This window comes from Calidris pugnax, unplaced genomic scaffold (assembly GCF_001431845.1).
Source record: "Calidris pugnax isolate Ruff unplaced genomic scaffold, ASM143184v1 scaffold81, whole genome shotgun sequence".
NCBI lineage: Eukaryota > Metazoa > Chordata > Aves > Charadriiformes > Scolopacidae > Calidris > Calidris pugnax.
The window spans coordinates 8,257,138-8,271,021 of record NW_015090880.1 but is presented as its reverse complement, the minus strand read 5'-3'; the positions used below and the strand labels follow the sequence as shown (position 1 = coordinate 8,271,021).

General features: G+C 47.1%; 1 protein-coding gene across 6 annotated transcripts in view; it reads right to left on the bottom strand.

The window, feature by feature from the left end:
• The window catches only part of ADAMTS9 (ADAM metallopeptidase with thrombospondin type 1 motif 9), an 87,861-nt gene that overhangs the window by 29,695 nt on the left and 44,282 nt on the right, over positions 1-13,884 (bottom strand). For all 6 annotated transcript variants that reach the window (XR_001412577.1, XR_001412578.1, XM_014946783.1 and 3 more), the window contains 6 exons: positions 13,017-13,136; positions 11,410-11,514; positions 11,097-11,264; positions 10,617-10,901; positions 9,537-9,698; positions 8,760-8,936 (listed from right to left, as the gene is read on the bottom strand). Coding sequence is in view for 4 of the 6 variants with exons in the window: in XM_014946783.1 (XP_014802269.1) it covers positions 8,760-8,936; positions 9,537-9,698; positions 10,617-10,901; positions 11,097-11,264; positions 11,410-11,514; positions 13,017-13,136 (1,017 nt within the window). In the remaining 2 variants the exon portion in view is untranslated. The remainder of the gene's footprint in view (positions 1-8,759; positions 8,937-9,536; positions 9,699-10,616; positions 10,902-11,096; positions 11,265-11,409; positions 11,515-13,016; positions 13,137-13,884) is intronic.

The window sequence follows — 13,884 nt, the reverse complement described above, 5'->3', positions numbered from 1 at the left end:
CAAGTAAGCCCTCCTTCATCCTTTCCAACAATCTGAACTGGAACGTGTGCTAGATGGAATCAAGCAATGGAGCCCTACAATGCTTTGCACGCCCTTTCCAGGAGGAACTGTGCTCCTGGATGTCAGCAAACTTCTCCAGCTACAAGCAGAGCCCCACCATGCACCCTCGTAGTTACATTTCAGCATCCTATTAGTCTACATCAGCTCTTACTATAACTCACACTGCTGCCATCAGATGCTGGTAACTTTGCAATCACAGCCCTGAGACTTCTGCATCTCTGAAGTCCCTCAAGCACAAGGGACATCAGAAGAAACACCACCAAGGAAAGCCTGGGTTGTTCCTCGCCAACTGAACCCCTACTGGAAGTTTGAAAACGCCCAAACCTTTGTATGTTATCCAGCAACAGAGGCTCTTTTCCATCCAAACTCACTCACTTAGCTTCACAACAGGCAAGGGCTTTCCTTTCCTGCAAAACTTTAAGAGGGAGCCATACCTTAACGCACACAGCTGCTGAGAGCACATGGTCGTGGTGATTTTAGCTGGTACAAGGCCAGAAAGCACATCTGATTTTTGTACATTGAAAAGGGAAGAGCAGTCTCTGCATTCAAGGGAGGACAACTGGACCAGAGCCCTGAGCAAAGCACACCACATCATTGCACTGCAGTTTGGAAGAGCCTTTAGAAATGCTCGATCCATGCTGACTCCCCAGAGCAACGGGAGGATTGAAAGAAAGACACAAACCTTAGGGATTTTGGAGTGTGTTGTCCAAGTATATTTGTGATCATTGTCCAGAAATCCCTGTGGAAGCGTCCCAAGGAGCCCTCCTGGAGGCAAAGGGCAGCCCTTGGTGTGCACAAGAGCAGGCTTTGCCCCAGTGTCCCCCCCCAAGCAGTGCTCCTCACCCAGGGCACAGGTGAGAGGGGACACCCATGCTGGCTCCAGTGGCACAGCACAAGGGGTCTGACCTCCACCTGCTCTGCTCTCAGCTCTGCAGCACAGGCATAGAGTGTCCCAAGTGATTATTTGCAAAAGGGAGAAATTACACAACCCACTAAACCTTCCCACCGCCAAACCCTGATACTGATGATGTCTCATAACAGGTTAAAAAAAAAAAAAGAGGAATTTTTGAAAGAAAAACGTACAACACGATGTGTTGCTGCAGCAGAGGGAAGAAACTGGTGTTTCTGAGCCCGTTCCTCCAGCTCCACAGAGTGCCCCAGAGGAAAGGATGCTCTTGGGCTCTTTAACTCCTGCGAGGTTTAAGGCCCTGAGCACTGAAGTAAATACAGTAATTTCCCTGAGCTGGGGAAATCTCACACGATATACAGGAGAAAAGCAGGTAACTGCAGCAGGAAAGCCACACATCTCCTCTTCTGTGGTGTCCACACAGTAAGTAGCACCTTCTCCTTCTTCCCCTGCCCTGTTGTTACATCCCATACAAAGGCTTTACCCGGTACAGAAATCAGCAGGGCTGTGAACACACAAAGCTGCCTTAAAAGGCACATCCCCGCTCCTCTCCATGCTATTTAACTTCAACAACAAACAAGCAAAAGCCCCCAAATAGCCACTGCAGGTGTCTGCAGGGAGAGAGCCATTAGATGGCATTTCCTCAAATTAGGAGGAGATGTGTGAGCTACCCAAGGACGCCAGTGTAATGGGATGTGGAAGGCACTGATGAAGCGTATTTTTCATGCTGTGGCACTTTTAAGAAGGTAGCAATTGAAGCAGCAAGCAGCCTAGGCTAACTGAAACTTCATATTTTTAGTGAAAAGTTGTATTATAATGCCATTTAGAAGTTCCATTCAAAAATCTCCATGTCGGATAGAGTGAAACACAAAGCAAAGAGCTCTCCAAGGACCAGCAGCCCTATTTCACAGGTGTGCATCACACCGGGGGGGGGTTGTAGGAGCACTGGGCTGATTCTTTCTCCCTGGTTTTATAGAGAATAATCTTGGCTTAATGCACCAGGGATCAAATCCTGTTTGTCAGCCTGCATACGGGCTGGGTATCAGACAGATTCTCATCCGTGCTGCTGGCTCACTCGCCTCCCCTGCGAGCTAGGGAAAATTAAAACATGACTAGAGCATGAAGTGCCTTTGGAACAAGATTGACTGCATCGTTTCTCCTTAATGACTGCACAAATCAGTCACCAGGAAGGTTAGAAACACATTAAACGTCTTTGTGCTTAGCGTCCCTCATCATCACACATTCTTGTTTCTAAATGCTGCAATCCCTAGGATCCCAGCAACAGCAAATATTGCAGTTTGGGGTACACAGTGGGAGTATGGGATGTGGACAAAACCACACGCAGACCTCCCAATGCCCCAATTCAGGGGTCTGCTTGAAGATGCTGAACTTCACAGCTCATCCTTGAAAGTGTGTTACTGCTCTAACATGTCTCCTGTGGTCTAACGCATATTTCAATTACCGCGTTGAAGCCAGTGCTTTGGGAGACAAATGTTCCCAGCAACTGCCCTTTTATTTATTGCTTTATTTCTCCTGTGTGTGTGAGCACGTGCATACACACATATACAGGAGGTCTGCAGACTTTATAAAGCCAGCAGCCACGTATGGGCCAACCACGACATGAAGACTGAAGCCAGTCACCGCTGAACAGCAGTCCCACCACTTGCTCAAGTTCAGGTCAACTGGTAGAGAAAGTGTGTAAGAGAGGATGTGTGAAAAGGCAACCAAAGGCCCACCAAATGCAGCCAAACAACAACTGTACTCCTTTGGGAGGAGAAAGGCAAGTATGTTACAATAAGTGAGGACAGAAGCATGGGTTGGACTGTAACACACACCAGTGAATGCTACTGGAGTTACCTGCTCTGACTGGGAAAGCACCCTGAGGAACTTGGGAAAAGGTGCAGCATCTGAGGGCATGGAAAAGAGAAAAAAAATCGAGATACAAGAAAATAACCTTCCTGAGTCCAGCCACTGGTCCAGCTCGCTTCTGTCCTGGCAGTGGTGGTCGGAGAGGCTATTGAAGGAGAGCAGAGACTGGCCCTTTTCTGCAGCTCATTACCCTGGCTCTTCCCCAGTATCCAGGCACTGGATGAGGGAGGTTAGAGGGGACACTCCTGCCCAGTCCTTTTACTTCAGAATAAAAGACACTAAGATCAGGTCAGATTGCAAAGGGTGCAAAGACTAAGGGGTGCCTGCGAGGGAGGAGTCGGGGTTGCAGCAGCTGAGCATTAAGTTGCAGGAAATCAGCCCTGCAAGGGGCTGGTCCAGCAAAGCCCATCGGTGCAGGCACAGGGTGGTCCCTCACCTGCAGTGTAGCAGACGGGCATCATTTGTTGTTTTTTTGCTCATGGAGCACCAATACCAGTGAAGAGGAGACAGTAGAACCAAGAGCAAAAATCCACTTAAACAGTTCTCCTTATTTAAGGAGAAACAGAAGTGGCAATGAAAGATATCTGGTGATGATAAAGATGTTTGGTGATGATAGGCAAACAACAAAAATGGAAAGGAAAATAAATATTGGAGATTTTAGAGTAGTAAGAGAGGAATAAAGTGATGCTCCTCTACCAGGCAGCTGGGTACCACTGGCTTCACCCACATGTAACCAGCTTAGAGCCACCAGCTGTGGCTCTGAGCCACAGGAGCATCCATCACCATTGCCCCACAGGAGCAACAGGCTGAAACTCTTCAAAGAGAAACCCCAACTGCAATTACCCTCTGGGAGGAGCTCTGAGAAGGGCACAAGTCAGCAAACAGGTGGATGGTAAGAAAGCTGGCACAGCTCTGCCCATCCCAGCACAGGGACGTGCAGTTTTGGAGGGTGGCTGAAGCTGGGCACCAGCGGTGGGATGCTCTGGGGGGGTGACACACAGCAAGGGAGTACAGGGAAGGGCTGAAACGTGTCTGGTTTGCTTTTTTTAAACAAAAGCAAAGAGCCTTGCACTGTCAAAGGCCTTTTTCTGACCGGGGAACCAAAGCAGACAACCTCTTGCCTTTCATCAGCACACAGAACCGGCAGTCCCTGGAGTCAGTCGGTCTGACTGGTGCTGGAGGGGAGACAGCCAGGAGCCCCAGAGAGACAGCAGCCTTGGTGGGCCAGCCTAAGCCTACAGTAAACAGCTCTGAGACACAGACAGCTTCAGACAGACGGCCGGGGATATCCACAGGGCTACCAAGTTCTCATTCTCATGGTCTGGATCAGCTTGATTCAATCTTCACCAAGGCTTTCACCTATTTCTACCTGCTTTTCTAAAGGCGTGCAAGCTGCCCAAGCACATCCTTCTGCCTGGGTAGGTTATGGGAGCTGGGACTGGATGTGCAGCCTTCCTCTGCTGCGGCAACATCTGTCCTTCCCCAACAGGCTCTCAGGGTAGGATTGTTTTTATTAGTTTTCTTATAATGCCTGGCACTACAGAGAAATACAGGCTTGCTGCCGCAGTCTCAGAGCCTGAACCAACATCATATGAATGAAGGACAGAAAAAGCAACGTGCATCACTGAGTGACTGGAGAGTTCAGCATGCCCATCACTTCATTTTCAAGGATGGCTTTGATATTGCAAAAACACGTGTAAAGAATCATACAGCAGCTCAGTAATGCTGCTGTCACAGCAAATTCATTTTCTGCAGAAGGGAGGAAGAGAACAGCAGAGTTATATACACTTGCAACCAAATCTGCCCCTGGTTATCACTTTTGCCTTAGCAAGAGCTGACATCCTGCCTGCTAAGAATATTACCAGAATGACGACATGGAGAATATTGCTGTTGAACAGCCTGTTTTCAGCCAGCTTCACGGGGAGGGCATTTTACAAACAACGTGTTGGGGCTTTGGCAGAATTAAATACAAATAACCTGAACTTTCCATTGACACCAATTTTAAGATTAAAATTCCTGAGCACCAGCTCCCTGACATGGATGTTGGCCAGACAGTCCTCCCGCTTCCCACCGAGTCCAGAGCCCCTTCACTGCTACCTACATCCCCACGTGAGGCCAAAGAGCCCTGCAAAGCCATCGATGCCACCAGCTTCCAGCTCTGGATATGGTATCACTGTCCTAACCCAAACCTGAATTCACATCCACAATAACAGAGTTTGGAGCTTAGCCAGCTAATATTCTAATTATTTTGTGCTAGGCTTCCAATTCTTCATTGTTAGATCAAAAGGCCCTCAAAGCCTAAGATACCAGCATTTCTGCCTATTTGATAAAGAGCTGGGAAGCACCCACTGCCGTTTTGCAGGTGCTAAGAGCTTCACAACCCTTGCATTAGCAGCCAGAACTTCTGATACCCCAGAGCAATAAGTACTTGACACAGATTACTTTTAAAATCATAATACTTTTTAGGAGAAAAACCAAAAAAACAAATCCAAAACGCCACCCACCCATTTTCCACAGGTCAAATCCAAATGATTACCATCCCAGCGCACTGAAGCCCAAAGGACTCACCACAGTGCTGTGAGATACAATTGTTTTACCTTATCTGTGCCCATTTCCTAACTTGGAAAGAACGAGAAGCACGCGATAAGTGACTTCAGCATTATTCATACATTCAGGATACAGCTGTATATTATGGTAAACTCGACAGCACCAAAATTTCACGGAGATTATTGCAAAGAGCAGCTCTGCTCTGTGAGAAGTGGGTTCAGCCTCGGGATTTAAGTGAAGTGATGGATAATACCCTTTGTGAGCATCTCCCTCGTTCTGGAGAACATGGCGAGATTTCCTCTCGGTATTCGAGAGGGTGGATGGAGATCTGCATTCATACCATAAGGCATTCAGAGGAGAAAAAACACTCTCTGTACCCTGGTGACAAGTCTCTGTGTGTTTTCTAAAGCATTATTTTAATAAAAAGGTCAGGTCTATCACATGGCGTACAAATTCCGCAGTGTTTAAATACATGTTCTTAAACAAGCATGGAAATAAAAAGTGTCACCTCCTCTTAGTTCTCTTTGAACATACATTATAACGACAAGGTATCTCATCAGTTTCCTGTTATAAATGTATCATTTACATACAGAATCTGTTTATTCATTTAATTTTCTCTTTAAAACCTGGATTTAACCAGCCAGATAAAAATCACTTGTTTACTGTATAAAATCCCAGTGGAATTTCGCCTGAGGACTGCGGGTTGGACTCTTCAGACTCTCTCTGCTTTAATTTGTATGCATTTTATAGTGCTAATTACACTGAAACTCGAGTAAAGCTAAGCCAATCAGATGCTTGCAAGAAATTAGTTATCCAAAGTTTGTAATTCATACACTTTTAACTGTGTTTGTTTAATTATTGAGAATGACAGCTTCTGTTGGAGAATAAAGCAAGTAAAAGAAAAGTGAGTCAGAAGATGGAACATTGCAGTACCATTTCAGAAAATTTAGTAAAAGTTACCAAAACTAAGTATATGATCTTAATTTAGCAAAAGACTCAAGAAATCATTATACAAATTCATTTATGATTACATTCTACTTGTCTTTAATTTTCACTGTTCAACATCAACATTAAACATCGTAAATGTATGCAATATTTATATAAAATTAAATAACAATATTGGAAAAATAAATACACTTTTACATAAATACATAAATCCATACTGCTGAAAAGCTTCAGCTAATACTATACTCTTGTTTCAAAAGTGACCAAAAAAAATATGGTAGTGACACTCCATCCCAACAGATGAAGTATGTACAGCTACAGAATGATGTTTGCAACCAATGACAGAGCTAAAGAAAATCCAGGTGATACCACACTGAAGAAAAAAAATAAATTTGGATGTTACTACCTACAGTAGTAGCACGAGGTAGACATACATGTGGAGTATTTAGCAGGAGGGACACGAAGCCCTGTTGACCCCATAGCTACAATTCAGCCTTCAAACAGCTCTGGGGTCCCCTATGTCAGAGCCGAAGGACACCTCTGTAATAAGACCTGAAAAAATCAAGTCAATTTTGTGGCAACAAGCGGGGCTCAGCTCTGCAGCCCCTTCACCAGTGGGAGGCCAGGGGGCTGCAAGGCTCACGGCAGCTGGGAGGAGATGCCACAGGCAGGATGGGATGCTCTTGCCCTCTGCCTGTTGGCCCAACATCCCACCCGCTCCCAGGAGACCGAGCAAGGACAACTCACCAAGGGTTATACGACTTAGTAGAATCAAGGGAATTTTTCCTGGGTGAAAAAAACACCAACAGCCCAAACCAGAACACAGGACTGCACCCTGCATTTCCAACACAGAGGGGCAGGCGCAGCCCTGGAGCCTGCTCCTGAAGAGCTGAGAAGAGGCTGAATGCTGAGCAACACCAAAATGCAACACAACTCTCTCCACACCTTTGGTTCTTCCAAATGGTCCAGGTAACAAAGGCTGGCAGCAACCCCCAGCCAGTAACTCTGTGGGGCAGCCATCGCAGGGGTTTCTAGCTCTGCTTAGCTCACCTCGCTCATCTTTAGCACCAGCTGTATCAGCGTGTGAGTGATACATTAGCACCTCAATTGAAATATTTCATGTCACTGCCCCTTGTACTGGTGAAGCACCGTATAAACACCAGTTCAGCAGTTTTATGGCTATTGTGTAACTCACTGAGGTATGGTAAATATCTCGAGGAGTGTTACTGAAGGCATCCTCGTCACTGAAAGCACCTGGTTATGTTTTAGCACGATGATTTTTCAAACCATGACAATTAAGGAAGTCCAATACGTTACAAAGAGACCTCTTTTTCTTTTCCTGTAAAGTGCTTTTGAGTCAGATTAATTTCTTTTTGTTTGTTTTCAATCTTCTTCAAATGCTTTTCTAACAAAATACACAATAAAGGTCAACATTTGTTTGAAGGCGACTCCAAAACCGGCAGGTCCATGGTTTGCAGTGTGACAGAAGCACCCCAGGCGACACTCGCCTTGGCCCACCAGGGCTTGGTGCTGCTCTGGGCAGGAATTTCAAAGCCATGGGACCCGAAACAGCATCCCAGTCCCCTGGCTTGGGGCTGCTCTGCCATCGCAAGAGCATCTCTGCAGCAGACTCCTCCAGCAGCAAAGGAGCGGCGTGAGAAACCTGCTCCAAATACTGTTTTGGTATTAGAAAAACTCCCAGGGTTTTAAGCCTTCTGCCACCTTGCTGATCCCTTGCTGCCTTAACGGTATCTAGAGCAGCAGCTGGAAATCAGGCCAGACAATAACTCTCCAGAACCAGAGAGATGCATGAGAACAGCTTACAGGTGCCTTTGCACAGTACATCACGCTCATACGATATATACAGGGGAACAGAAATAGAGCATGGGTGTGAATGCACACAGGTTTCTATATAGCTGTGTGTGGGGGCAGGTAGGGACACACACACACATCTATGCACACTTGTACACACTTGGGAGTCGATGCAATTTAGCACACGTTTTCCCCTGTCATCTTGCTTTTTTGGCAGAGAACATGCGACTGGTAAACCAGTAGGTGCACCGTGCAGTACTACCATTGAAAGTCAGAACAATTTAACTTCAGTGGAAATGTACTGCTTAAATGTCAGGTTTAAATCCATATGCAAAGAACTCAGTCAGAACCAAGACTCATAATGCACAGCGCTGGCAGAGTGTAATAAAACGGACAAAGGTGGCTACTTAGCAGAAAGTGCCTTTTAAATTAAAGGACTCGAGCTCCCCTAATGTAAGCCCTTCCTGAACAGGTGTTATTCTGAGTATATCGTCAATAATCCTCTTTAAGTGCAGTTTTAAGACACAAAGCATTAGCACCTTGCTTTGAAGCAAATTAAATCTGTTGTTAGGGGATATCCACAAAACGGTTCACAAAGAGAAAGAGTTTATGGTCGTACCGAGCTCCAAGGACCAGCGCTCCAGGCAGCATCTCTAGGACAGTCCTGCACATTGCACTGCTCTCTGTCCGGTGGCTTGTCAAGGATTTCACAGCTCAGATCCGTAAACCTTTCTCCGTTAGGGCGCTGGCACACCACCAGCCGTGTCCTTGTCCCTGCCCCGCATGGCTTCGAGCACTGGAAGTCAGCAGAGGACAGAGCAATCACCCTCTGGGCAGCAAAAATACTGCTATGACCTGTCGCTCAAGGCACTAGCCCCTCTTGAGACCCAGCAGTTGTTTCTGTCCCCAACCAACCCCACTCTGGCCAACAACCCCCCCAAGATGATGCACGAGCCTCAGATGGGGCATCTTCTCTCTTCCCAAAGCTGTTCATGCTGCTTCACAATGATATTCCCAGACCCAACGCAATATGGGAGTTTAATGTCTCTAATCGCTTGTCTCAGATGAATTTTTAGAATGGAGCAGTGTTTTTATTACGAAAAAAAAGCCTTCAGTTAAACTAGACTGCTCTTAAAAAGAAAAAAAAAAAATCAAATCTCAATTTTTGTAGAATTTGCTTTTGCCTGGGAAGAACATTTTCCCATGACAAATGGAAAGGAAAACACCACCAAGCAGTTGCTAGGGCTCACTCATTTATCAGAGGCTGCCTTTCATGCTCCGATCTTTCTAATAAACGTCACCGCGATATCCCTCTCTTCTCCCATTTTTCAACCACCTGCTAATGAAAGCCTTCCCCTGGCGCAGGCAGGGAGCCCAGGATGAATGGTCCACTCACCTCTCCCCAGTTGCCATAAGCCCACTGAGGACAGGGGCCAGATTCGCACGATCTCTGCTCCATGGGTTTGCTTTTCTCGTCGCAGTTATTTGCGGTGTATCCGTTTTCATCCTGGCACACCACCACCCGCCGCTGGAACCCCCCCGCGCACGTGCTGGAGCACTGGAAGACACAATTGCCCACGGCTTTGTTGGAATAATTTTGCATTCCCAGCTCCTTCCCAGTGCCTCGCACCGTGGGAATGTGTGGCTAAGAAATTTAACGCAGCTAACAGGCATTATTAACTTCAAACCCCAGCTATTACTAATAGCAGCGCGATGACTTAGGTGCTGACTAAGCAATGAAAATAAACGTGAGCCTAGTTTTAAGCAGGTGAGTAATCCTCGCTGCTCTTAATGCGGTGTTTGACATCCCAATTTGTGCTTAATTCCCTTTAGGGACTTCCGTGATAAAGCACTGCAAACTGGTTGGGGTGAGAGGAGCTGGCACTAAGTCTCGGCTGTGCTTTGGCAACAGCTCTGCACAGCTGTAAACGTCCCGGGAGGCAGCCAAGAAGCAGAGGTTGGCCTTTGCATCATGGAAAATGATGCTGTCGGCTTTCTGCCTGCAGAGCCTTGGAGGCAGGAGGTGTAAGAAGCTGAGAAGTGATACCCAATGCCCTGTTGCGACACTCTGCTCCTGTGAGCGGAGAGCAGAACGTGGGGAGAAGGGCCCTTCTTTTCCCTGCATGGTGATGTTAAGAAAAGCCTGGATTAGCCCAGGGAAAAAAAAAAAAAAAACTAAACCAAACAAACAACCAAAATAAGGAATGCAGAGCCTTGGAGGCAGGAGGTGTAAGAAGCTGAGAAGTGATACCCAATGCCCTGTTGCAACACTCTGCTCCTGTGAGCAGAGAGCAGAACGTGGGGAGAAGGGCCCTTCTTTTCCCTGCATGGTGATGTTAAGAAAAGCCTGGATTAGCCCAGGGGCCCTTCTTTTCCCTGCATGGTGATGTTAAGGAAAGCCTGGATTAGCCCAGGGGGAAAAAAAAACCCACCAAAACAAGCAAACAGCCAAAATAAGGTAAATCAGGGCACTTACAGCACCCCAGGGGCCAATCCTCCACTGATTGCCTCCCGGTATATGCGCACGGTTTCGGTTCGGGCTGCCTCCGGGGTGCAGTTTCAGGCGATGATCGGGATAGAGGAAAGGGTGGATGGGCCTGCCGTAGTCATGGCTGTTTGGATGACAAGGAGACATGGAGCAGTCTTGCTCGGTGGCAGGGAGGTCGTCCGGATCGCACTCGCTCCTATCCACCAGCTGGTCACTGTAATTGATGCAGATCACTTGTCGCGTTGCCTTACCTTGACCACAAGTCACCGAGCACTGCATTACAGTGGGAAAAGGAGACACAGTCACATTTCCAGCTTTGAAAACGGGGCAGACACCTATTGCTAATAACCAACAGCAGAAAACCTTAAGCTCCCCAGTTATAAAAGGGCAAGCGTGACAGATTAACGAAACACGTTTCCTGCAACAAGGTCTATAAGGCTCTCCTGCAAGAGACAGCGTGATGCTTACAGAGCTCCACTCCAAGGCCTTCCACTGCCCGCACGGTGTCACAGTGCACACTTCTGTGGCTGATGGTTTCGGGAGGTGGAAACAAGCTGACTCGTCAGCCACCGAGCCCTGGTCATCCCGACAGCTGACGTATCTCATCCGGGTACCCTTCCCGCACGTTGCGGAGCACTAGGGAAGAGCAACAAACACTCCACTAGAAAGTTTCCTGATATATACTACGAGGGCTTTGGAACAAAAAGTTGGTCAAACGCACTTTAAAATAGCACATTGTCTACTGTAAAATAATCCTGAAAGTATGACGACAGACACTTACCGGTGTCCAGGATCCAAATCTCCACTGCGTCCTGTGAATGCCTGATATGGATCTCTTGGCTTCGGGACTATTTGGATGGGGAGGACATGCTGCTATTTCACAGTCCTGCACACAAAATACATGAGGGAAAAGAGGGAAATAATTTGCAGATGTTTCAGAGCTAAACCACCTCATCTTCAACGTAATTATGAACCACACACTACATCTTGAAAATCCGTGACCTGCACTGCTTGCGTGTTGGCAGGCTTTCTCCTTACATCCTCTTGGTGAATCAGCAAAATTTGGCATCAATACCCCTGAGGGCTTCATATGCAGAACCTTGGTGGCTTTTTGACTTCTTTGGAACTCTACAGTAGGGATCCCCATAACCGTGTGCCATCTCCATGCATTAAAACCAGATGTTTTTGCGGCAAAAGATGAAAGTTCATTAAGAGAGCTCTGGTATGAACACACACATCTACAAAGCAGCAACTTTATCTCCCTTCAAAGCTCCCTCCCTTCAGTGTGAGACCTGCAGCCCACTTAGTAAAGGTTATGCTGCTGAGCTGATTGCAGCCCTTTGATTCCCTGCATCCCACCAGACCACCTGTATCCGCGTGCTGAGCTCCAGCACACGCTAAGCATGCAAGGTTTTGGGGACAGGCATGTCACTCTGCTCAGCCTTGGTACGGTGCCTAACAGGAGGGCTCTGGTCCTCTCAGGACCTCCTGGGAGGTCTGGCAGCAGAAATGATGAATAGCCGTGACTTTACTCCATGAGCCTACGAGTAGTCATTGCCAAAAAGGAAATTAATACTGATCGTCACTGCGAGGGAGAGGGCGGCTCTTGACAAATGGCAGAAATGATTTCCGCATTGCTGTGACTGCACTTACACTGGAGACGTGCAGGCCAAGCCATGGCTGATGACAAGTGGGTTTGTTACCCCTTGACTATAGCGTGCAATCGGTCTCCGTACACAGGAAGAACAGCCCCTTTCCTACACGTTGTGCCCTTAGTTAATCTCTGTGAAGTCAGGCAGGACTGAAGCTCAGCAGGGCATCAGCACCCCAGCTCTCCTAGATGACACATGGATGGTCACATTCTGTTTTATTCAACTCCTTCAGGCACCCTGGACACATCCTCTGTTGGAAATGGGAATTTACACGTTTGCTTCCAAGTATGACCGAACGCGGCAGGGAAAGCCTCTTCAGCAAATTTACAAAGGGTGTGCAACATTCATCAATTTATCCAGCCAGGAGGGATGCAGCTGGAACTGTAGCTGGCCCATAGGCTATATTGTCACATGCAGGGAACAAGAAGTGATGGCCCTTAGCTGTCGTTTGTACCACACAGCACCAGTTCTGCAGCCAAGTGAGCCCAGATGGCAGCCAGGCATCCCAGACACCGTGCAAGCCAAAGGAAGTGTACCCTTCTGCTCTCTGGTTCTCTCCTGCATTCATCTACTGCTGCTTCTTCAGCTCATGAGCTCTTAGAGGACCAAGAAACTGCTCTGCTTGAGCTGGTGTTCAGGACAAGCCTTTGCTGCAGCAAGACATCCTCTGAAGCTGCAGCCTGGCTGCTTCTGTACACATAGGGGCAAAAGATGGAGATAGGACAGCAGGATTTACCTGGGTATCCGTTGGCCTGGTTGCAGCATTACACTCGTTATCATCCACCACGGACAGGTAGGTGCCCACGACACACTTCACCGCTCTCATCTGGTAGCCTTGGCCACAGGTCACCGTGCACTGGGAGAGGACGGACGGGAGAAAGAAGTGCTGGGTCTGAGTAGCTGCTTCCATTAGCAAGGATTCATCAGCCCAGCCTGTGTTTAGGCACTCAGCATGAGCAGCAAAAATAAACCCCAGCTTGCCTTCTGGTTTCTCTCCACTTCATGCATTTCAGCTTTAAATTAAGTCAAAGTTTTAATTCACTGCATCCACCGGAGCCTCACACGCTTCACTTGCTTCCCCAGGAATGAAGGTGCAAGCATTTGAATTATTTACTTTGCTGCACACAGTAAATCATAGCCTGGTAGAACCTGCACCATATCCTCCCTTAAAACTGGTTGTTCAGCCCCATGGTAGCACAAGTGGCTAAAGAATAATTTTGCTGATGGGAAATAAGTCTGACTAGAACAACTGGTCTGGATTTGTTGCTGGTTTGTTTTTTTTTTTTTTAAGTCAAGAACTAACAGCTTTGTGGAAAAGGAGATGCCAGAACACTCTGGAAGAAATGAGCAACTTGTATTTTAATAGAAAAAAAAAAAAAACCTTCAACAACCCAGAAACTGCAAAACGTTAAGAGCAACAACAGCTATTCAATGGCAGCAGCTTTTCTGTGAAAATTAGGCCGTGTATTTACGTGCCTAAATATGGATTTAAGAACGTAACCTTGGAAACCCCTTTTTTGAAAATCATAACCAATTTAGCACGACACAGATTAAATTTAGCACAAAGGGCAGGTACTGTTATTGCTGCCCATCCGCTGAACCCG